We start from the raw sequence: 23,752 nt of genomic DNA on the forward strand, positions 1-23,752 counted from the left end.
CTGACATCAGGATGTGGTTCTAGTCCCCTGCCTGGGTGACCCCCTCACTCTGATGGCTCTTCACCCCACATCTCTACCACACATCTTCCAAGGAGCTCAAGGGCACCGCTATAGACTGACCATCTGTGCCCACCCTCCAGAATTCCTATGTTGAAACCCACTCCCGGGTGTGATGGTATTTGGAGGTGGGGCCTTTGGGAGGTGCTTCGTTCATGGGGGTGGAGCCCTCACTAATGGGATTAGTGCCCTTATGAAAGGGGTCTCAGAGAGCTCCCCGCCCCTTCCACTGTGTGAGGACAGAGAAGATGGCTGTCTGTGACCCAGGAAGTGGGCTCTCACCAGTCACCAGAGCTGCTGGTGCTTTGATCTTGGACTTCCCAGCCTCCAGAACTCTGAGAAATACACTTCTGTTGTTTACAAGCCATCCAGTCTGTGGCGTTTTGTTATAACAGCCCGAACAGACTAAGACAGGCACTCTGTGAATTTCTGTCCCAACGCCCCACAAGTACCTGAACCCACATACATCCCTCGTAGAGCTCATCCCCTACTCCGACTCCTAGACCTGGCTGCCTTTCTCTGGTCCCTATCCTGGTCAATGGCACCACCCCCCACAAGTCTCTCAGGCTTCACGGTCATCTGATGATCCTGGACAGCTCCCGCCTCCGTACTCCCCAGATGCATTCTTCTAAGTCCGATCAACCACGCCTCCTTCCCGGTTTTGGCAAATACTACTTACACATCTCCTGCCCCTACAAGACCAGGAACTTCTTGAACATAACCATATGGATTGATTCCTCCTATCTCCTGTGCCTCACACGACATCTAGTACAGTATTTTTGACCACGACTCCCAGTGAAAAATGCATTTTACATCGCAACAAAATGCATACACATACACATATATACAGAAACAGTAATTCAACCAAACAGTGTTTATCCTTCCACTTCATGTGATGCCCTCTGATTTTCTACTTGGTTCCAATTTTTTTTTTTAAAGCCCATTTTGTCCCATGAAGCTAGTTTCCTGAACATATTAATGGATAGTGACTGGTAGTTTGAAAAATGCCAGCTGGCAGATCATAGGTGTTTGATAAACATTTGTCGTATGATCGCCTAATGATGCATGCACGGCCCCATGAGAGTTTTCATCATCATTGCCATGTTTTCAGATGAGTTAGCTGAATCTCAGAGAGGATTTTCCTGCTCCGACCCTACATGCTGTCGTTTTCCACAACACCTCGTGGTCAGTGAGACCCTTTCCAGCCTCAGGATTTTGTGATTCAGCTGCCGCCTTTCGACAACTGCTGTCAGAATCACTGTGCCTCTGCTCAAGCATCTGAGTCAAAACATCCAGACTCTGGGATTCTCATCTAATCTATGGTGAACGTCTGACAGATGCTAAGACTCTGTATCCCCAATCAGGAGTGTTCTCAATGGCATTGTTGCCTACACAGTCCCCACCACCCCCGACGGGGGCTAATGGATTTATTGCACGTGGCGAGACGCTTCTTTTCTTACTGTGGATTAAACCAGTCTGACAGCTGAAGTTCTTCGCTGTTTTCCTTTCTTTGTTCATCTCCCTTGTCTACGTCTTCCTCTTCTGGGTAACTGTGGGTCCTACGTACAAAGGGAAAGCAAGCAGAGTGAGACAGAGGCGGATCTATGGCGTCGGGACAGCCCACGAATGGCTCGTGAAAACACGCTCCAAGGAGGAGAACATGTGCAGTGAAAAAATGTCTGGAGAAAGCTTCATGATACGAAACGTTTATTCGTAAACACACACTGTTGGTGAACAGGCTCAGGTCTCCCCTTTTCTATTTTTCTTCCGAGTCAGCGCAGTTAGCAATTTAGTGACCTAGAACCTTCAGGTTATTTCAGGGGGCAAGGGAACTTGCTGGAACAGTCCTCCTGTGATCGTCTTTCCCGCAGCCGAAACTTCAGCCCAAGCCCCCCTCACCCCCGAATTAAACGGACAAACGTGACCATAACCCCCAAGCTTCAATATACTCGTCCCAACCAGGGAATAGATTCCTTGTATGACTTCAACAGGCCAAAAAGACGAGTGACCGTGAAGGTCATGACCACGAGACCATTTTGTTTTGACTCTGTAAGCGTCAGGTGGGTGGACAAACACAGAGGGTCACCCCATCCATCACCTTACCTATTGTTAAACCAGCTTGGAAACCACCAGCCCTTCTGAGTGCTGCTATCACCCACCTCTGGGTTTCTAAGAAATGAAAGAGATGACAAACATTTTTAGAAGATGAGGCAGTCCCAGACTGGGTGGAGGCAGGGTGGGGGTGGGGTGGGGTTTCCAAACTCTTCATGGCAGAAAATTACTTAAATTTCCTTCCTTCTTTCTTTCTCTTTCTTTCTTTCTTTCTTTCTTTTTCTTTTTTCTTTCTTTCTTTTGTTCTTTCTTTTTCTTTCTTTCTCCCTCTCTCTTTCTTCTTTTCTCTCTTTTGTTTGTTTGTTGGTTGGTTTCTCTCTCTCTCTCTCTTTCAGTTCAGAAAACAGAACTTCAGTTCATAAAACAGAAGTGAAGCTATTCTCTACCGGGTGATGAATGGAAGTGTTCAATCACTATATTGTACACCTGAAACAAATATAACGCTGTCTGTTAACTAACTGGAATTAAACACTAAAAAAAAAAGAAGAAGAAAAGAAGTCAAGCTGCTCTAGCTGAATGAGGGAAAGATACCCCAATACCGCCTGGACCTCTCCTCCGTGGTGCAGCCCCTGGTGCTCAGCTCATCCAGGGAGCCCCAGCAGGGAGAGAGGAGGCAAGAGGAAATAACAAGTCGGGGAACACTGATACATAAGCCTGGGACATGGGTCTGCCACTAACTAGTGGTGTAATTGTGACGGACATTTTCCCTCACTGAATCTTGGTTTTTTTCCTCTGAAAAGTCAGATATGTGATCATAATAAGGAAGGTGACAATCACAGTGATAATAAACCGAACACGGAGGTGGCTTTGAAACATAAACGAAATAGCATACATCAAAGAGCTTTATCAAAGTTGAAAATTGCTGTAAAAAGTTGTGATCTTAATTAAAAAAAAAAAAAAAAAAAGACCAGTGTATATTTCCAAGAATGATCTCTTTTGCTAAACTAGAATTCAAGTTGCTACAAAGGTCAGCAGTGACAGCCTCAGGAAATCTGAGGGTCTCTGAAGCAGAAACTCAGGAAACTGTAATCAGAAGCCACCCTCACCACCCACATGTGGAAATTTCCAGACTCTCTCATTGTGAGAGTCTCTCCAGGGAGGGGACTTTCTGGAGAAGGGGAAAGAGGGGGAAGGCAGGGGTGCAGTGGCCTGTGGTTGGACAAATAAGACAGAGAGCCACGAACAGGCTTAATAATATTAAGAAACATGTCTTAGGGGCACCTGGGTGGCTCAGTCAGTTAAGCTCAGGTCATAGTCTCGCGGTTCGTGAGTTCGAGGCCTGTGACGGGCTCTGTGCTGACAGCTCGGAGCCTGGAGCCTGCTTCGGACCCTGTGTCTCCCTCTCTCTCTGCCCCTCCCCACCCCAAAATAAATAAACATTAATAAAAAAAAAAAAGAAACCTGTTTTAAAGCTCATCTACTTTCAGGAGGTGTCTCAGATGGTTGACTATTAAAAAGGAGTGGTCACCATATGCAGGGAGACAACAGAAGACTTAATAAATAAAAAGGAACAGAAAGGGAAATATTTAATTACTCGTGTAGGTATTTTCATATGAGCCTGGTCACCCCCAACTATTCAGGAGAGTAAAGGTTTCATCTTTATGTTCATTTTATAGCTGAGAATTGGGCCAAGTGGGGTTGGGCAAATTGTTAAGATCCCATAGAATGTAAGCGCAAAAGCCAGGAATTAACACCAGAGAATAAATTATATCAGAAATGAAGGCTGACGAAAGTATAAGCAGTTAAGCACAAGACTTTGCTCTGAGCTTCCTGGCAGCCAAGCCAAAGATCGAGAAATGAAGGCTTGGGCTCTGAGTGGCTCAGTCGTTAGGCATCTGACTTCCACTCAGGTCATGATCTCACGGTTCGTGAGTTCGAGTCCCGCATCGGGTATGCTCGAGCCCCGCTTCAGGTGAGCCCCACTTCTCCTTCAATCTCTCTCTCTTTCTCCCTCTCTCTTCTCCCTGCCCTTCCTGGGATTCTCTCTCTGCCCCTCACATCGTACTGTGGGATTCTCTCCCTGCCCCTCACTTATACCCTCTCCCTCTCTCTCTCTCTCTCCCAAAAAAAAAAAGAAAAAAAAGAAGGCTTACATAGTCCTCACTGCCTTTGGCAATAATAATAATAATAATAATAATAAATACTAGTTCATCAGGAGACCTTAACTTCTTTCCTGGTCCTTTGTCTCAAAGGAATTTCTTGCAAGGGTCTTTATAGAACACATACTGGGCAGCATAATGAAAAATATCTATCCTGATTCTTTTAATCAGCAAGGCAGAATGTTCTCCAAATGACACCACTTAAACCCATGATGAGAATCAAGGGCAAAATACAAGTCACAGTTCTTGTATAAAGGCCTGCCTAGGGAATGGGAGGCATGTGGTTCAGATCCCTGGGAAACCACCCTTCCCCTCTGCCCTTGACCGGAGCTCCCCTACTTGCCGCGGTGCTAAAAACGGGCTGTAGGGGGTGCCAGGGTGGACACGGGAGACATCCCATACATCTCTAGAATTCAAAGCACTTACTTTGAGTGATATATCCACAAGAAAGAGCCTTCGGGGCTGAAAGCAAATGAGAAATAAAAACATATCATGTTACTTTTAATTCCGAGAAAAGCTATTTTGCAATCATTACCATTGATGCCCCGGGCTGAGCTGAGAGCCTGGGTTTTGTCTACTCCTAGGTTTCTACTTGTCTTTGAGGTACAGCCAAAGGTATCGAGGGACTGGGTATTTTCAGTGGCAGTCCCTTCAGGGTTGTTCAGAGCAAGGGGTGGGAAAGAGGTTACTGGAGTATCTCAAATCTTCATAAAAAAAATAAGAAAAAGGTGACACCTCTCCATTGGCTAGAGGTGGCTTCACTGAGGGAGGGGTTCCATCTCTGAAGCTAGTGGAGGCAGTGAGTTGGTCTGCAGGGACCTACAAGGCTGGGCCAGGGAATACATGACTCCTCCGTTGAGCCATCTCCACTCATTCAGCAGATACTTGCTGAGCATAATTACGTGCCGAGTACTGGGCACACAGCACTGGCTAAGACAGACACAAGACCTATGTCCATGTGTCCTTGTGCTACACTCAAGCTAGCAGGGAAGGCAGACCCTATTCAGGCAATCACACGGCTACACGACCTCAAACTCCAAGCTACTGAAAAAAAAAAAAAAAAGCATATGTACTCCAAGCAGTTAACAGGATGACCTGGAAGGCTTCCTGGAGGAGGTGGGAATGTTTGAGCTGAGATCTGAAGGATAAATGGAGTCCAGGTGAAGGGGATGTGGGAAGAGTGTTCCAGACAAGAGTGAAAAGATACACAAAGACGGTGAGGAAAAAAGGAGGCATTTAAATGTGCAAGAAAGTGGCAGAGAAGTCACCGGAAGCCAGACCTTGCTGGGGCCTACTGGGGATTCTGCCCTGGAAGGGTTTTGAGCAGGGGAGGGACAGGGTCTTGCAGGCAACTGAAGAAGGTCACCGGAGATGAGATGGCAGGGGTGAGGAGTGAATGTGGGTGACCCGTTCGGAGGTGATGGCTGTCGCCCAGGCACAAAGCAAGGCGGCCAACCAGATGGAGAGAAGGACTTGAGAGGCATTTTGGGAGGTAGAGTGGCAGGACTTGTCATATGGCATCACTCCACTGCTCTGTGCAGGGAAGCTGTGCCCCAGAGCTAAGCCTTGTGCCCCCTTCTCTTCCCTGTGAATAAATGGGGGTACAGCCTGGTAGGAAGAGTTCTACACTTGAGCTCAGGCACCTGCCGTGGCTCAATTCCTGCCTGGCCCCAGTTTTCTTGACCCTGAAGAAAAAAAAGTGGCTCACAGTTGTTTCACACTCTGTAGTCTCTTATCCCCTCCTCCTGCCTTCTCCTCATGGCGGGGCGGGGTGGGGGTGGGGGGGTCCTGCATCTCCTTGTAGGAATAAAATGCATGCTTTGTCACCACCTATGGTTTCTCCTCTGAGCCCAAGACTCAAGGACCACGCTTGAAAATTTCTTGTTTCTATACTGATTCTGACAATATCCATCAGAGCTAACCCTTAGCCGGGTACCCTTCTAAACAACTGACATAGATCAGCTCATCGAAACCTCACGATCCAATCTTCTCATCCTACAGAGGCGGAAGCTGACACACAGAAGCATTAAGCGATTTGCCCAAGGTCATACTGCTGGTGAGGAGTAGAGCCAGTATTTGAACCTGGGGGATCAGACTCCAGGTCCTACAAGAAGTGGAAGGGGGAGGGGAACGGAGAGGAAGAGGGGGAGTGTCTGCTGCCGCCCATTGCTCAGATGGCCATCCTGGCACTCAGGGCACTAGCTTCTAGATTCAGCTTTGCGACCTTGTCACGTCTCTTTACTAACCTGTCCTTCGTCCCCTCCTCTCCCAGAATCCTTCCACATCTCAGTGGTCACAGCAATAACATATTCATCCTTCAGGGCTCACATGCCATCTCTTCTGTGCCTTTCTTGATACGATCCTAGCCTGGCACATAGTAGGTGCTCAAGAAACAGTTGTACATAAGTGCAAACAGTAGATCCCCCTCCAAAGCCAAACATAATCTTAGTCTCCTTAACTCTGACAGTTCCTTTTCTCTACCCTGACAGTCTTCCTCTTCTACTGCTGGTTATTTATATGCCTATCTTCTTGCTCCGTCTAGATCATAACCCCCTGAGGGTAGGACTTGCACTTGTATCCCTAATCGGTTGATGGGCTCCATTTAGTTATTTTGAAATCCTTTTTAGCTCGGTGCTGTCCACCTGTCTAAGGCTAGTGCCCTCAGCTCACCTCAGGCCATCACATGGCCAATTCACAAGGTGCCACAGGATCTGCTGCCTTTTATGCCTCTTGCAGACATTCAGTAGATTCCTCACGTTGAAAAATGCGTGCCCCGAGTCTGGGTGCCAAACCATGGCCCCAGAGAGCGGCCAGAACCTGCTCCAGCTACCATGTGGAGAGTGCCCAGCACTGCAAAATCACCCTCGTTATGGGAGGTCAGTGCCAACATGCACACTGGGGCCTTTGGCTCCCATCTTTTAATTTTGTGAACCACCCAAAATATGGAAGTACGACTCTGGCTGAGATTCCAAACACCAAGCTTAAACAATCAAGCATTCAGAGCTTGTAGGTTATCAGCACAAGGATCTCAATCAACTCAGGGCAGGGACTCCAAAGACTGTTTGTTCTTCAGTTGGATTCTTCCAACCACTAGAGCTCTTCCTTCTACTTGTCAAAACCCCCTGTCTTGTTCTGCCCTCTGGAGCAGAGGAAGAGGAGGAAGAGGAGGAGGAAGAGGAGGAGGAGGAGGAGGAGGAGGAGGAGGAGGAGGAGGAGGAGAAAGAGAAGGAGGAGGAGGAGAAGAAGAAAGAGGAGGAGAAGAAGGATGAGGAGAAGGAGGAGGAGGAGGAGGGAGAGGAGGAGGAGGGAGAGGAGGAGGAGGAGGGAGAGGAGGAGGAGGAGGGAGAGGAGGAGGAGGAGGGAGAGGAGGAGGAGGAGGGAGAGAGGAGGAGGAGGAGGGAGAGGAGGAGGAGGAGGGAGAGGAGGAGGAGAAGGAGGAAGAGGAGGGAGAGGAGGAGGAGGAGGAGGAGGAGAAGAAGGAGGAGGGAGAGGAGGAGAAGGAGGAAAAGAAGGAGGAGGGAGAGGAGGAGGAGGAGGGAGAGGAGGAGAAGGAGGAAAAGAAGGAGGAGGGAGAGGAGGAGGAGGAGGGAGAGGAGGAGGAGGAGGAAAAGAAGGAGGAGGGAGAGGAGGAGGAGGAGGGAGAGGAGGAGAAGGAGGAAAAGAAGGAGGAGGGAGAGGAGGAGGAGGAGGGAGAGGAGGAGGAGGGAGAGGAGGAGGAGGAGGGAGAGGAGGAGGAGGAGGGAGAGGAGGAGGAGAAGGAGGAAGAGGAGGGAGAGGAGGAGGAGGAGGAGGAGAAGAAGGAGGAGGGAGAGGAGGAGGAGAAGGAGGGGCAGGGAGAGGAAGAGGAGGAGAAGGAGGAGGGAGAGGATGACAGTCAGCATTCACTAAGTGCTTATTAACTCCCAGGCATTGCCCTAAATGTTTTATATACAATAACTTACTGAATCCTCCCAATGAGGTACCTATGAAGCAGGTACTATTATTATCCCCTCATTTTTAAAGAGAGGGAAACTGAGGAACAGAGTTGCTGAGTAACTTGCCCAAGGCCACAGAGGAGGTGAATGGTGTCACAGAACCAGTTCCAGGCAGCCCAGCTCCAGACTCCAGACAAGACATTTCCTCTGCCCTCAAGTACCCAAGGGATCCCAGGGTCCCTGCACCTGACTCTGAATTACCTTGCCTCAGGACTGAGTACGTCCAGTTTCCTCAATTCAAAAGACAGACGTGGTTTGTAGGCTCCTTGAACCTGACCACACCCTAGCTTGTCTCAATTTTGTTAAAATGAGTTGTTCAGAATGAAACAGAATAAGGCTCCAGAAGGGGTTAGATCTACTCTGCACTCCCGGGAGTAACAGCTCCCACGCTCTGGAGTCTTCCTTCTGCTGATGTACTTAAAGGTACAGATCCCTTTTTTAGTAGCCAAGATGGTCCTGCAGGCTTAAGCTTTAAGAGCAGAAGGAATTTAACTGTCAATCCAGGCTGTCACCTTTAACTTCGGGCCTACTGAAGGACTTCATCATGAAAATATTAGTGGTGTCAGGACAGCTCCCCCGCCCAGAGTTGTGTTGTGGGCTTCTTGGATAAAGCGCCTCCTAAGTCAAAGGGATCATGCATTTTTGTAGCTGTTTGCACAGACTGCTTTCTGTCAGGAGCCTCTCCAGCTGGAATCTCTGAGACACTGGATTTTCCAAAAGCACAGAAGCACGCATATTTGGGGGGGAGTCCACTGATGCATTTGAAAACTCAGAAGTGTTTCATTCATTTTGCTTTCCAGAGTTACAACAAAACAAAACAAAACCAAACAAGACACCCAAGCCTGTTAGCCAGGCACAAATGAATCACCAGCCACTCAGAGTGTATCGTATAGCGAAAGTCAACAACTTAAGTTATGCCTTTCAAACTCTGAAAATATCTTAGAATTGCAAGACGTGGGGTGGATTTCTCATGGCATTCCTGTCTGAAATTTCTGAAGGTAATTTCCACAGCTCGTCGTACCAATAATGAAAGTTACATTTGGGCTTAGGATGGCCTCGCTGTTTCTGCATATAACCCACCCAGAACGGCAAAGGTACAAAAGCCAAGACATTAGGAATGTGACAGGAAGGAAGGGGATTAATTAGCCAGAAGGTACTTGTCGATCTAATGATTTTAAATATAGTCCAGGGCTCAGGGATACAGGAAGGGTGGAATCTCTTCTTCATTGTTAATCTCAGTTTTAATTTCAACCTGGTCACGTGGCTGACACGAGGAGACTCGAGTCCAAGGTGGGTGTCACACTCCACAATTACCTGTTGATATATTCCCAAAACACAACAATTACAGTCGAGACAACCAGCATTGACAGAATCACTTTTCCTTTGACATTCATTATTTTCTCCTGGGGAGACAAAAAAAAGGAGAAAGGAAAAAGCAGATTAAATAAACACAAAGTGAGGTATGGTTTTCTAAGAAAGGCTGTCACCTTCAGAGAGGAAAAGCTCATAAATATTTAGCTAGCGCGAAGGAGTGCCATTAGCTAGCTCAATGGCAAAGTAGTAATTCAATGAGTTGGCAGGGCCGCCCGGGTGGGAAGGGGGCTAAGGTCACTCTGGCGCTGAGAGGGAAGGTATTGCAACTGATCCCGGTCCGCCATGGATGTGGGTGGGCGAGGGTGTAGCTAGAAACCGTTCCCATGGACCCTCGCTGGCTCCTGACCCAGATTATGGGAAACCATCCTTTCCCTGGCTCTGCTGCCGTTGACATACTGACCACAGGCCCAATCCTTGGAGGGGAAGACAGCCCTGGTCCCTGAAAGTCTCCCATTCTCAGCCCCATCCAGCTTTTCCCCACCACACCCACGATCAATCAATCAATCAATCAAGCGGCGCACAGTAGGTACTTAAATATGTCTTGATTGCTGCATGAAGTCATGGTTGGAGAGGGGCTGGGTGCCAGGTGGGGAACGACAGGTTGCAAAGTACTTTAATTTGGGCGGTGAGGGAAGACCTTGCTGGGGAGGTGACTAAAGCTTCCCAAGGGATGAAGACAGAAGGCAAAAGGACGAGAAGTGCAAGGCAAGTCCCACACTGGGGAGCAAACAGATCTAGATCGGGACTGTGCCCACCCATCATAATGATGAGATGTCTTCACTCCCAGAGAAGGGTGGATTTGGGTGCCAGCCCTCATACACACAGAGCTGGGGGACCTTGAACATGGGACAGGTCCTCGGGTCCTCCTCCACAGCTCCAGAAAGCTCTGAGGACCAAAGGCCTTTTTATAATTTAATTGGCACCAAGATCCTAACTGATATGAGGCTATTTATAATCTTTATCCCACTTAGTGATGCTGTTTACATGTTTCTTTGCAGAAATATTGATGGATTTCATTATGTCGTGCAGCATAATACACAATTATGGGCGTTACATAATACACGATATATTATCTGCGCCCCCCAAAATTCTGAATTCCAACATACCTGGCCCCAGAGTTTCAGAAAAGGGATTGTGGATCGCTAACTGAATTGGTTCCTTCGTCTCTAAAACGGGGACGGAAGTGGTGATGACTGCAAGAGGTAACGTCCACAAAATGCTTCACATTGCGCCTCACACTATATACATGCGCCCCAAAATGCTAGTTCTGGTTGCCGGTGTCCATAAAATGGGCTGTTGGGAGGCTCCAATGGGACAGCACGGTGCCTGGTACTCGGTAAGAGCTCAAAACGTATATGAGGAAAAGGAGTAAGAACGTGTTAAACAACGAGGTGCAAATAAATGCAGATTGGGGACTGTAACGGTTTATCCATCTGTTCCGTGCCACAGCCTGATTAAGAGCTCCTGGGAAGCAGGAGGCACCCGGAGTTTCTCCGATCGAGCCCAGGGCCCTGTTACAGTCCTGCTACAATACCCTGTGTGTGCGGAGGAGGTGACAACGTTGCATCCCGAGCTTTATCAATGCCACCTGCTGAGGATCCAACGCCAACTGCTTCCCGGTGGAAGAAACACTGAACGCTAAACCGAGAAACACCCTGACTCCCGGCGTGGAGAACACCGACACGCTGGGCAGCGCCCAAATCAGACACACCTCCCAACCCCCTCTCCCAGTATGCGCATAACTTTTTAATTCCAGAAACCAGCATCAGAGGCAACTCTCGAAGCCCGTATCTTTCTGGAGATCGCTTGAACCTGCTTAGGTTTTGCTGGAGACTTACGCCTGGAGGCCAGGTGGGTGAGCCAATACCGGACCTTTTTTTGTTGTTGTTTGTTAACTTTCTTTATTCTGAGAGAGACAGAGAGAGCGAGCAGGGGAGGGGCAGAGAGAGAGAAAGAGGGAGCATCCCAAGCTGGCTCCACGCTGTCCCTGTCAGCACAGAGCCTGATGCAGGGCTCGAACTCACGAACCTGTGAGATCATGACCTGAGCCGAAACCAAGAGTCAGATGCTCAACCGACTGAGTCACCCAGGCGCCACCCCCACCCCCCCACCCCCCACCAATACTGCGTGTTTTAGCAAGCCACTAGAAATGGGTGTATCCATGCTTCCTGGGATCTGGAATCCAAGTCCCCAGGGAAGGAAGGGTTGGCAGGGTGGCCAACAGAGCTTTTAAAACATTTTAATTTCTCTCTCTGGACACAAATGAGGCATTTGGCAGTCAGCACGGTCTAAAAGTCCTTCTCTTATGTTTCTGTCTCAGAATTTTCAAAACTGTATAATTCTGAAAATTGGTGGTTGGCTATCTGACCCACCAAGCAGGAAATGTGGGATGGCTTCTACATTCCTTCGTGTAAGGGGTAGAGCACTGAACTGGGACCTGCTGAAAACTGACACCGCGTCTCACACGGGAGAGTGTAGGTCTAGGTCACCTGGCTGCCTCCTTTCCCAAGATTTAGCCAGTTCTGCCAGAATCAACCCCCCCCCCCCACCTCCCCAGGCCTTCTTGTCACACATGTGATTTTTCCCTAAGTCTGTCCTACCCCAGGCACGGGCTGCCCCAGGGCCAACCCTAGACAGCGACCCTCACAACGGCTCCCACATGAAGTGTGACCCATAAATTAATTCTTCCGTACCCACCCCATCCTGTGCCCCCCACCCCAACAACAACCACACACACACGCACCCTTCAGAGAATCTCAGAATTACACCCCAACTGGGCTAAGTCAAGGTATTCCTTCCAAACTGAATTCCTCTCTGAAAGGAATTCTGGTGAACCATGTTTTCTCCATCTCGTGTCAGGGGAAAAGGTAGACGTCTCAGCTGAATAACAGAGCACTCAGAAGCTCTGGAAAAGCCATTATTTCGGGAGAACGGGAATTGGGCAGGGAGAAAGCGGTGCTGGAGGAAAGCAAACCTTCCCACAGGTTAACAAATCCTCCTCTCTGCCTCCGATTCCTCCCCCGGCCCAGGGAACCCAAGCCCTCCTCCCTGCGAAGCTGCTTCTGCGAGCCTAGTAGCTTCTTGAATACTACACTGAAGTCAAGAGACTCAAAAGGATCCAGGTCAGGTAGTGACAAGTGTTGCTTGTGACACTTGTTGACAAGTGACACTAAGGGGACAGGGGAGGGGCACAGGCACCAACTGGGTGTTCATGACCTTGGACGGAACTCGAGTTCTCCACACCCGCCTCGGGGACGCTCAGACCCGGGAGGAAACTAGACCAGCACTGAGACTCTGGAGTCAGCGGTCCTGGATGTCTGCCTTGGGTGAGTAGTCTGAGCCCCTAATTACATATACAAAATGGAGCTTGAAACACCCTCCTCCGGGGTTCTAGAAAGGACTGAAGGAGATCGTGTATACGAAGCACGTGGTGCCTGGTGGTCAGCAAATGCTCCACACCTGGCAGCCGTCAGGACGCTGATGCTTTCTAATGGGAGAGTTTCTAAAATGCGTGGCTCTAGAGCAGAGCCGTGCTGTACCTGAGGGAGTCTGGGTCCCCCAGAAGAGTCAAGGGTGAGCCCACCCCCCACCGCGAACTGTGACTGTCCTCAGCGCTCCCTCCCCACTGCCTGCAGCCTGGGACCCGGCTGTTCCTCGCGTCTGCCCCCCCTGCCTGGTGCTCGAGGCAGGCGGGCAGGCGAGGAAGGGGAGGTTCGTAGGTGTAGGACCTACGGGTCAGCCCCAGCCCCTCCACAAAGCCGGCTTTGTAACCCAGGATCACGAGTTTCTCTGGCCTCCGTCTCCCCGTCTGTGAGACCAGTTCTGTGGACTTAACTTCCCACGACGGGCTTTCCGTCGATGGACCCGGGACGTGCAAGAGAAATCAAGCAGAGAGCTGGAAGCCTCGGTTTACGAAGGCGGTTCACTGAGACCCACCGGGAGCTCCTGGTGCCGTGGCCCGTGTGGATTCCTTGACTCGATGACAGCATGGCGGGAGCACCAACCCGCATGCGTTGAGCACCGAGGCTGACTTACTCAGAAGCTGATGAAGCCTGGGCGTCCTGCCCCCTTGCGAGCCTGGGCCTGACCTTCTGTTGCGGGTGGGGGGTGGGTCAGGAAGGCCTCCTAGAGGCAAAGAGTGCTGCCGCTGTCTGAGGGGATCATTCCAGCCTTGGGGCCTGTCCTGGGGCTGCAGGTGGGGCCGGGGGACTGAACCCACTACCTGCCCGCCCACCTGGGTCCCAGTAACAACCTGCCCCAGAGGCGCCCTGTTGGGCACCCAGGAGCGCCCCCCTTGGGTCCCAAGAGGAAGGGCTCGAACCCCATGCCGCTCTGTGCCCAGCTGAGGGGCCACCTCGCGCCCTACCCCTGCCCCATCTAGGATCAAAGAGCTGGGTTCTCTGGGTGAGAAACAGCCGAAAGATTTACAGATGCGGCACCACCAACACTAAGTTGTGAAGCTAGAAGAGACATTTCTAAAGTCTCAGTGATAAGAAGGAAGGTCGATTCACCAGGCCAGAGGCCAGACGGATTCGTCCCCCTTTGGTCTCTATTGAAAATGATACTGCAGAATCATCCTAACACAAAGAGGCCATCCAAGACTATGCAGCCAAACTATGACAGGTGCATTAGACAGCTAAGCACTACTAATGATTTTTATAGTGTTTTCATGTCATTTTATTATGATGTCGTTTTCCTGGGTCTTTTCCTGTTTGAAGTATTTGTCAGTTTTTGTTCTTTGCTGTGGTATCTCTTCTCATATCCTAGTATTCACTTCCATGCCTAATACTGTGGGTGCAACTCTGCCTTCTGTTTCTTGAAGACGGTTCTGAAAATGGAATAAACTTCAGGCCCTTGGACGCTCCCCAGAGGAACTAGGCCAGGCCCTGGGCCAAATGTTTTCCCAGTAGTCTCTCTGCTAAGCCCCACGGTTACCCCTGTGAAGTTACTCTAGTGTCATCCCCGTTTTAAAGATAGGAAAACAGAGGGGCGCCTGGGTGGCTCAGTCGGTTACACGTCCGACTTCAGCTCAGGTCATGATCTCACAGTCCATGGGTTCGAGCCCCACGTCGGGCTCTGTGCTGTCAGCTCGGAGCCTGGAGCCTGCTTCGGATTCTGTGTCTCCCTCTCTCTGTGCCCCTCCCCTGCTCACACTCTGTCTGTCTCTCTCGAAAATAAAGAAACATTAAAAACAAATTTTAAAAAAAGATAGGGAAATAGAGGCTCAGAAAGGTTAAGTAACGTGCCCAATGTCACACAGCATAACTCGGCGGAGATGGGATTCCGGTCCCGGGAGCTGGGCTTCAGTGCCCACCCTTGTGAACACTCTTTTCTCAATAAGCATGAAGGCTCACCCGTGGACTAACCACCTGGGCCTCTCTGGCACATCCTCTCATTTTGCCTTTCTTGATTATCACGTGAGAGTCGCTTGGGTCACAACTGACCCCAAGCTGGCCACTCACAGGCTAGACTCGCTGAGGGACTAGCTTCCCCGGACCAGCTTGAGCCTCGGCAGGCGCCTGCTGTGTGTCGGCTGGGGCCTTCCTCGCCCCACCGCCCCCCTTGTTCATCCCTCGTCACGGCCAGAGTCCAGAGTCGTGGCTTTTGGTGGCGGAGACTGAGGTTTAACACAGACTGAGGTTTCTGCGTTCACCCAGAAGAACTGGGGGAGGGGCGGTGCTGACTTTGAAAAGCAGACCCTTGGCCTCGCAGGCCCAGCTCTTGGAAGGGGGTGGTGCTGGGGGGTTCTGGAGGGCAGTGCCACTTTCTCTGCACCCCCTGCTGAAATGGTGGGCATCACAGGGAAGAGCTCCCCATTGGAAGAAACATGGTGCAATTTGTGGGGAAAAAAATATATATATGTAGAAAGCTGCTTCCAGCGATGTTTTCCATTATGAGGGTCAGAGTAAACACAGACGGAGGAAACAAAGAGTCAGGTCTCAGACTAAATACACAGCTAATTGTCGCTCCAGCCATCACAAACGGAACAACCTGTTCTCTGAAGTCCATCTTGTGGTGCCTTTTCTTGAATCCCCTCCAGGAAATCTGAAGCCTGTATCCAGCCAGCTTTTCCTTACTGCCTGGCTCCGGAGTTACTGTGCAAGGGTTTTTTTCCAAGAGAAATAAGGTAAACGAAGTGTCTGCACTGCCCTGAGGGGGCTCTGCCTCAACATCAGCCCAGAGCCCTCCTGCCTCCGCATTGTCACTCTGAATCCTGTAGAGAAAACCCCAGGCCGTGGCCACACCAGCCAGCCACAGCCCCGTGAGGTCCTGCCGGGGTGGGGAGCAAAATAAAGCAGAACTTACAGTGAAACCTCTGAGCCAGCATCCCACCAGCTCCTGCTTCTAGACGGGGGAGAGAAGGGCTTTATCTTCTTCCAGAACTACTGAGGGCACCAGCAAGAGGGGCAGGGGAGAGCGAGGTTCCTCCCTGCCAGACCCTGCTCGCAACTCCCCCATGGACCCCGACAAGGCAGAAGTAAATCATTCCAGCATCTCGACATACCTCATCGTCTGCTTCTCTCCCCGCAGAGTAAAAGGCAGAACAACAAAGTTCTATTGAGCTTCGCTCTGCAGAAGGAGGCAGGGCCGGGAGGAAGGGGAAGGTGCTGTGTTCCAACTCCTGTCAAAAGAATAAACAGCTGTTTCAGGAAGGGGGTGGGGGGAGACAGATCCCGCAGCAGCCAGGGGCTTTGTTCCTCGCTGGCCCCGGGAAGTGGGCTGTTTATCAGGCCTGTTGACTCCGAGGTACATGCCAAGGCAGAGACGTCTCTCTCTGGGCCCACGAACGGCCCGGCCTCCCTCCCCGAGCGAAACTACAGGCCCAAACTAGGCCTGGCGTTGGAGGAGGCAAGGCCACCACCCTTCAGAGGGACACACAGGCCGCCCACGTCACCCACTCCTTGGCAGAAATGGGAACTGTTCTGAATCCAAACAACCCCAAGTAACTACTATAAGGAACAGCCAATGAGAGGTCTAAAAAAAAAAAAAAAAAAAAAAAAAAAAAAATGCAGGGGTGGGGTGGGTGAAGGAGAGAGTCCTCAAGACTCTAGTCGAAATGCCACCTGAATGTTCCTCAAGGTTGAGCCTCTCCTCCACATCTTTTGAACCTCGGAAGTTGTTTTGTTTGAACGCTATTTTTATAGAATGTTATGAGATCTCCCGCATCGAAAACCGAGCTATAAGAACTTTAAAAGGTCACGGAGGCCCAACCCTGCGCTTTGGCTGAATAATGCTTAACCCTTCCCACACCCACCTCCTGCTCCTAAAATAGAATTTTCCGGCTGGAAAGGACCTTAGAACAGTGGATTTCTCAAACGTCAAAACAGCTAAAACTTTTATGAAAAAAAAAAAAGAAAAAGAAAAAAACCCACAGGAAGTCATTCTCAGAACCCCACCGTGCAAGATGGAGCGTACAAACTGCTTTGGCCTAAGCGGGGAAGGGAAGCGCAAAGAGCCCCCCGCCCCAACCCCAGCCCTCCCGAGGGGCCCCACACCCCTCACCTCCCGTGAGGATAGTCTGGCAACCCCAGACTTAGGAGAGGGGGCCAAAGTCCAGGAGCCCCACCAAGCGATCCCTCATCTAGCCATTTGCAGCTTGCTGTTCTTAACAAAATCTCACAGCCCCTCCTCCGGGGGCCTGAGTTGTTTGACCACAGCGTTCAGCACCCGAAGTTCCAACAACATGCTTAAATCTAGTAAAGCTGAACAAAAGTGCACCTGGCAACCCATCACTGCACTGTCGGTCTGGACACCACGGCAAATGCGCATAAGCCCACCAAGAGACCCAGACCGGAACGTTCACGGCAGAGCAAAAACTGGAAACAACCCCAAAGACGATCATCAGAGCAGATCGGTAAGGTCCTAGGGCGGGATTCCAGGCACGGCAATAAGAATGAGCCAGCTGTAGCTGTTAGCAGCCACGGGATGGATCTCACACCCGTCACGTGCAGAGAAAGAAGTCTTGGATGAGTCCATTTATGTAAAGCTCGAGAACAGGCAAATCCGTCTGTGATGCTGAGATTCGGAAGGGGCCCAGAGAAGCTCCTGTGGGGCCGGCCATGCTGCTGCTTAAGTCGGGTAGTGGATACACAGGGGTGTCCACTTGGTGAAAATTCATCACAAATGCGCCTTTCCTGTGTGAATGCTAAGAACAGAAACCAACAGAAAACTTTCTGCTGAAAACTGCCTTATCTGCCTTATTCTGTCTTCCCCTGACCCTGGCTTGAGGGCCACAGGCCCTACTTTTTCCTTCTTTTGGGTTCCCCGCCACAAATACCAAGCATCACCGAGCACCTCCCTACGGGTCCAGGGAGGATTTGCTGCATTACACGATCTAGAAATCTGGGGCGATTGTCAGTGCGAAAGGGAAAGATAGCAGAGCCTAGACGCTAAGATAAGCCGGTCCTTTTCACAAGCAAACACCTCCCACAGGTCAGAAGGGGCTCCCACTTCACGATTTGCAAAATCAGCCTCTCTCGGTGATCCCCGGGGTCACCCACAAAGCGGTCAGGGAGCAGAAGGAGGCTCTGGGAGTCTCAGTGATTTGCTCAAGGTCCACAGCGGGCGAGTCCGAGGAGCTGTGCTTTCTCCCCTAAGCTGCCTCCAGGGGGGAACACTCAGCAGGCTGGTGGAGTTAGAGTCTCCAGCCTGGTTAACCACAGCTCGACACAGTGTGCAAACCTAGAAGGCAGAACGTTTAACTTCTAAAGATCCAACATGGTTTTCCTCCTTCCCTGACACAGTCATGCTCAGACCCTCAAAACAAAGGGGGCACACACTTGCGGTCATTCCTTAATCGAGAGGCAGAGAACCTAGCAAATGAGCCTCGGACGCGCTAATCAGAGGAGGTCAGAGGCTGCATGGGGCTGCATGGGTAAGGGCTCACCACCGGGCCGGCTGGGCTGGCTAATCTCATCATCCGATGGTCGCTAGGGCTCCTTCCAGTCCCGGCAGCCCATGAATCTATCAGTTAGCGGCCAGCATTCAGTACCTGTCCACTGGCCACACCTCAAGGCAGGATGGCAGGGCCTCAGAGTTGTGGCCAAGGTGGCTGTAAGCCCAGGTGTGGGAATCCCTGGCTTTGCATCCAAGACCACTTCCGGTTGGGAAAAACAATGAAGGTCAAGATCCTGCCCTTGAGGATGAGGTATTCTTGACAAAGAACAAAAAGGCTGCGGGTTGTCAGCGTTTGATTCATCCCAAATTTGTCACAAAAGACATTCTTGCTTGTAAGCGACAGAGCCAATTGGCTGGTTTCTCCCTCCGTGTCAAGGATAATCATCCTCCCTCACCTCGTGGGGTGGATGAGGGGCTGTAGAGAGTGGTGGCTTTGAGTCCTGGCTTTGAGTCCTAGCTCCGCCCCCTATGCTGTGCAATCCTGGGCGACTGGCTTAACTTCTCTGTGCCTCCATTTCTATATCTGTAGCCAGGCACCATGAAATGAACCACAGGCGAGGGAATGAAACAGTAAGTGTAAGGACCTCTCTCCAGCAGCCTGCCCGGGAAGGGATGGAGAGAGGGTGCCAGCTGGTGGGGCCGGCTGAGGATGGAAAACCTTCCTGGGACAGAGCTGAGGAGAGAGAGGGTTTGAAGATTCAGAAAGGGGGCAGGACAAGTGTGGAAGAGCATCCCTGTGGGAGGATCGAGGGGTGCCCCTAGGACAGGCAGAGGTGCTTCCGTTTGTGCAAAAGCAAAGGAGACAGGATGCGTGGGCTGGTGATAAGTTTGGGGGACACGGGCAGTTGGGAAACTGACAAGCTCCAATCCGGAGTGGCTAAGGGTGGAGGACGGAGTGGGTGGGTGGGGAGAAAGGAGCTGGACGGCCACACAGAGTCTTATCACCAGGAGTCGGAGCCTCACCACACCGAGGAATCTGAGGGTTCTGGGGAACCCTTGAATGACATTAGGCAAGAGAGTTACTGATTTGCTCTGCAGAGTTACTTGGGCTGCAGGGCGAGGGTGGGTGGGAGAAGGAAAATCTCCAGCCAGGGAGACCCACGGGGAGGCTGCTGGCCCATGTCCTGGTGAGATCGGAGACCTAGACAGTGGAAGTTGCTGGAAGATAAGAAAGCACCAGCTGTCTGAGATAAATGAAGGAAAGGGCACCTTGAGGGCTTGGATTACATGAAGTAAATTCTCCCTCAACTTCTCTTAAGTGTCAGCCTTGTCGGTGAGCAACTCCCGGATTTAAAATGACCTTCTTCTCATAGGTTCCTTATTTATCTTTTAAATATCGTTCTTCTCCTCCCAGAATGTCAAGTCCACGCGCAGATACTTCCGTATGTTTTGGCCCAAAGTGAAAGTGCCTATGACATCAGCCCATGTTCAACGCGGCCCTGTAGGCTACGACGCATGGCTGGTCCACGCGCTGGGCACCTGTGTGTTCAATAAATGTTAACTATTCCAAAAATGGAAGGCAGTGATGAGAGCAATAATCACAGTGAGCAGTAGGGTGAAGAGAGCGAGGCAGACGTGGGTGTCGCTCATGCCCCTCCAGGCGTGGACCCTGGGGTGGGCAGTGCGGGCCCGGGATGAGTGTCTGCACGAGGAATCTGGTGTTCCGGGTGCTGGCTGACGTTGCAAAGCTCTGCAAGTTCTGGGTAAATGGCGGAGTGAAACGATGTTCCTACTAAAGAATGGTGTGTAAGGTTGGGAGTGGGGGGAACTGGTGAACCCCGTTCTAGACGCATTGGGTTCGAAGAACCCGCTGGAACCAGCTCAGCGGCGAGGCTGGGAGGAGTCTGATTTGGGAGTTGTCAGTACGCAGGCAAGAGCGGGCAGGTCCGCTGGGTGCTGAGGCAGAGGAAGCACAGAGGACAAAGGGGGCGTCCCTAACAGGCACTGTCCTGAAGCCAGGGTGGGGGGGGGCACTGCAAGGAGGTAGGGGGTGGAGCCAGGAACAAAAGGAAACATGGGGGCGCCTGGGTGGCTCAGTCGGTTGAACGTCTGACTCTTGATTTCAGCTCAGGTCATGATCTCATGAGTTCGTGACTTCGAGCCCCGCGTCAGGCTCAGCGCTGACAGTGCAGAGTCTGCTTGGGATTCTCTCTCTGCCTCTTTCTCTCTGCCCCTCTCCCTCCCTCTCTCTCTAAGTAAATAAATAAACTTTAAAAAAAAAAAAAAAAGGAATCACGAAAGCCAGACAAGACTCAGTACAGCCAAGAGAGCAGCGTGAGGGCTGCGAGCTGAGTCTGGGGAGCCCGTCTGGATTCTCAGCTCGGCGCCACGCTCCCATCTGACCGTCTCTGAACACCCCCCCCCCCCCCACCTAGGGAGGAGATGGCCACAAACATGTGCATGGGCAAAGCTGCTGCTCTCCAAGGCTTCCAGGGAGTGCCAGGCAGGGAGGTTCCAGGCAGCTCTCCTGGAGTGTACACGGTTGTTTCCCACGCCAGCTCCCGCCTCCCCCCGCCCTCCGCCTCCTGGCAGATGAAAAGCTTGGGCTAGTGTCTCTTACTCTGCATTGCACCCCAGCTCTGGGGGGTCTCGGCACCCCTCAAGGCCTGCCACGGACCCTGGCTGCAGGCCTCTGCACAGGGGTGGCTGGTGCTTTCAGACAGAAGGGGACACAGAAGGGGAGGCCCCAGCCTGTGGGTGGAGGAGGGGCCCTCTGGGTAGGAGGCCAGAGCCAACAGGTGTGCCTAATCCAAGGCTTTATCTGGCTGCGATCAGAGCATCAGAACCGCTGAGAGGCAAGTTCCACTCGGCCTTCTCCTCCCTCGGCCACCACGGGAGGCCCTGGAACCAGCAAGGAAGCATTTCACAGGCAGAGAAGGGAATGTTTGCAGGCCTGTCTCTGCCTGGGTCCTGTTCTCGCTCCCAGGGCAGAGCCTGTCTCTCAGGGGGCCGGCTTGAGTCCCAGCCCCGCTGTGTCCAGCTAGCCCAGCCTACCTCCCAAAGGTGGCCACCCATTTACGGCATCCACGCCAGGCAGCCTCTGCTTGGAGGCTTCTAGTGGCGGGAACTCTGCCCCATCTCTACGCTTCCCTGATTCGAAGGCACATCTTTTCAGTGTGGAACTGATCCCTGCTTCCCAGAACGTTATCACAGCAATAAAGGCCACCATTCATTTACATACACCATTTCACTGGACCCTTTCTGTGGTCAGCGACGATCCTCTCCATCTCGGCCAGGGAGCCGAGGCTCCGAGGTTGAGGAACCCGGACAAGATCACGCAGCCAATAAGCTCTGCCTGTCCGTGCAGCCGTGTCTTCCCCCCCTGAACCTGACAGGTCCTCAGAGACAGAGCTGCCGACCCTTTCCTCCGCACACCCCATCTCCCCTGGCCATGCCACCAGCATTTATTCCATCAATAGACATTTGGGGGCACTTCTTTGGTACCAGGCACCGCGTTGGGACGGGGACACACGCCGCACAGAATGAATGAGACCCACTGCCTCCACTTTTCAAGTCCGAGTCTGCTGAGAGGGACATGTGTGTCCACAAATGCCCAGATGCCATCTGTAGGCGTCAGCTACTGCCATCAGACTACCCAGGCTGGCCCTCACACACGTCCACCGGCCGAAGTCAGGGCTCCTGACCACATCAGGGTCCCTCTCCTGTTGCTTTATTCTGTTTTTACCGTCCTCCTATTTCCACTACCTGTGCTTTGCCTTTCTGCAGCCTTTGCCTTTGCCTGGTGTGGGCAAGAAAGGCCCTGCAAAATCAGGGTGACTATTCACACTGCTTTCCCTAGGATGGTTCTGGTTTATATCCGTCGGGGAGCAGTTAACAGGTCGATGTTTTAGTGTCCCCTCGCACTTTCAAAACTGTGCCAGTCTAGAGGATAAATCATAGGGTCACTATGATGTAACGCGTGTTCAATAGAATAAAGAGAGTTCAATGACGTCCTCTTCAAGATCCTTTCCAGCTAGGATCCGGGGCTTGTGTTTACCACCTGCTGGTCTCTTAGGATGCCCCTCTCCGGCGCCCAGAGTCTTTCCTGCAGCTGCTCAGAGGTGGTACAAGCCGAGTCCTTCCAGGTGCCCCTCTGCTCCACCCCTGCCCTCAACCTGTCCTGCTCAGTGCCTTGGCTGGGATCACCTCGACTGCTCCCTCCTTCCTCTGTGCAGGCCAGGAGGTATTCAGAGGCTAAGAATTTACTGGAAAATCCTGAGGTTGTTTTGCCTTATTCCACCCCCCGCCCCTGCCCCAACATTAGGTTTTCTTAGGTCTCTTGTAATAAATTGGCTTGAAACTTCCAAGAATGAATCTCAAAAGGTGCGGTTCCAGGAACTCTAGCCATAAGCTAAAAAATGAAACAAAACAACTTTTAGTTGAGGTGGCTTTTTCTTCTCCTGTTCTTGGAATGAGACAGGTCTGGACTCAAATCCCAGCCCTGTTGACTTTTTTTGCTATTTTGGCCCTGGATAAATCACTTACACTCTATGAGCCTCAGCTTTCTCATCTGTAAAACAGGGACGATTCCTTGCTCCTTGGGTTGTTGAAAGGATGAGCAACGATGTGTGTAAAGCTCCTGGTCCCTTGCAGGTACTTAGGAAGAGGGAGCTCGTGTTATCATCACTGATGTCTAAGACACAAGGTCTGTCTCAGCCTCGTCATAGTGGTAGGATGCAGCATGGCACAGAGGTGAAAGCCTGCATTTGAGTGAGACAGGCCCGGCATTGACTAAATGGGTGACCTTGTGCAAATCATGCGAGCCTTCTGAGACTTGGTCTCTCTCCTCTGTAAAATGAGAGTAACATTGCCTTTCTCTTCGACCACGGTGAACGGGATGGCGCTCATAAAGCGCCAGGCATAGGGCCTGACGTTGGAATAGGTGCCCAGTAAATGGCAGCTACTCCACTCCTAATGATGATTATTCCAGAAACCTCCCCCTCACAGGCTCTGGCATCACCTGCTCTGTGTCCCCAAAGAGTATACCATGTTCCCGTGTCCTAAAAACCACCAGCCCTTCCTTTGCGTGGGGCATTTTCAAATCTTCCCACCTGCTGGAGCCTCCCCAGCCCACCAAGCAGGGTAAGCGCTGCTGTTTCCACCGGCAGAGGAGGAGGCAGGTGACTTGGCCAAGGTGACTGTCCTGGAAGCTGGTTTTGGGTGGAGCCAAGGCCTTCTCCAACCTCCTTCTTCCCCGTAGGAAGTCTGAAAGTCACTGATTCAGTCAAAGTGGAGGGA

At 51.4% G+C, this 23,752-nt stretch overlaps 1 protein-coding gene across 4 annotated transcripts in view; it reads right to left on the bottom strand.

Moving 5' to 3' along the window:
- GGTA1 (glycoprotein alpha-galactosyltransferase 1 (inactive)) overlaps positions 1-23,752 on the bottom strand; it is a 57,573-nt gene that overhangs the window by 12,465 nt on the left and 21,356 nt on the right. For 3 of the 4 annotated variants that reach the window (XM_042963551.1, XM_007094354.3, XM_042963552.1), the window contains exons 2-6: positions 16,122-16,238; positions 9,557-9,645; positions 4,695-4,730; positions 2,161-2,226; positions 1,518-1,616 (exon numbers count right to left, since the gene is read on the bottom strand). In XM_042963551.1, coding sequence (XP_042819485.1) covers positions 1,518-1,616; positions 2,161-2,226; positions 4,695-4,730; positions 9,557-9,636 — 281 coding nt within the window. In that variant the 5' untranslated portion in view covers positions 9,637-9,645; positions 16,122-16,238. The other variant, XM_007094355.3, reaches the window with a different exon arrangement.

Source organism: Panthera tigris, chromosome D4, assembly GCF_018350195.1.
Source record: "Panthera tigris isolate Pti1 chromosome D4, P.tigris_Pti1_mat1.1, whole genome shotgun sequence".
In the NCBI taxonomy this organism is placed as follows: Eukaryota; Metazoa; Chordata; class Mammalia; order Carnivora; family Felidae; genus Panthera; species Panthera tigris.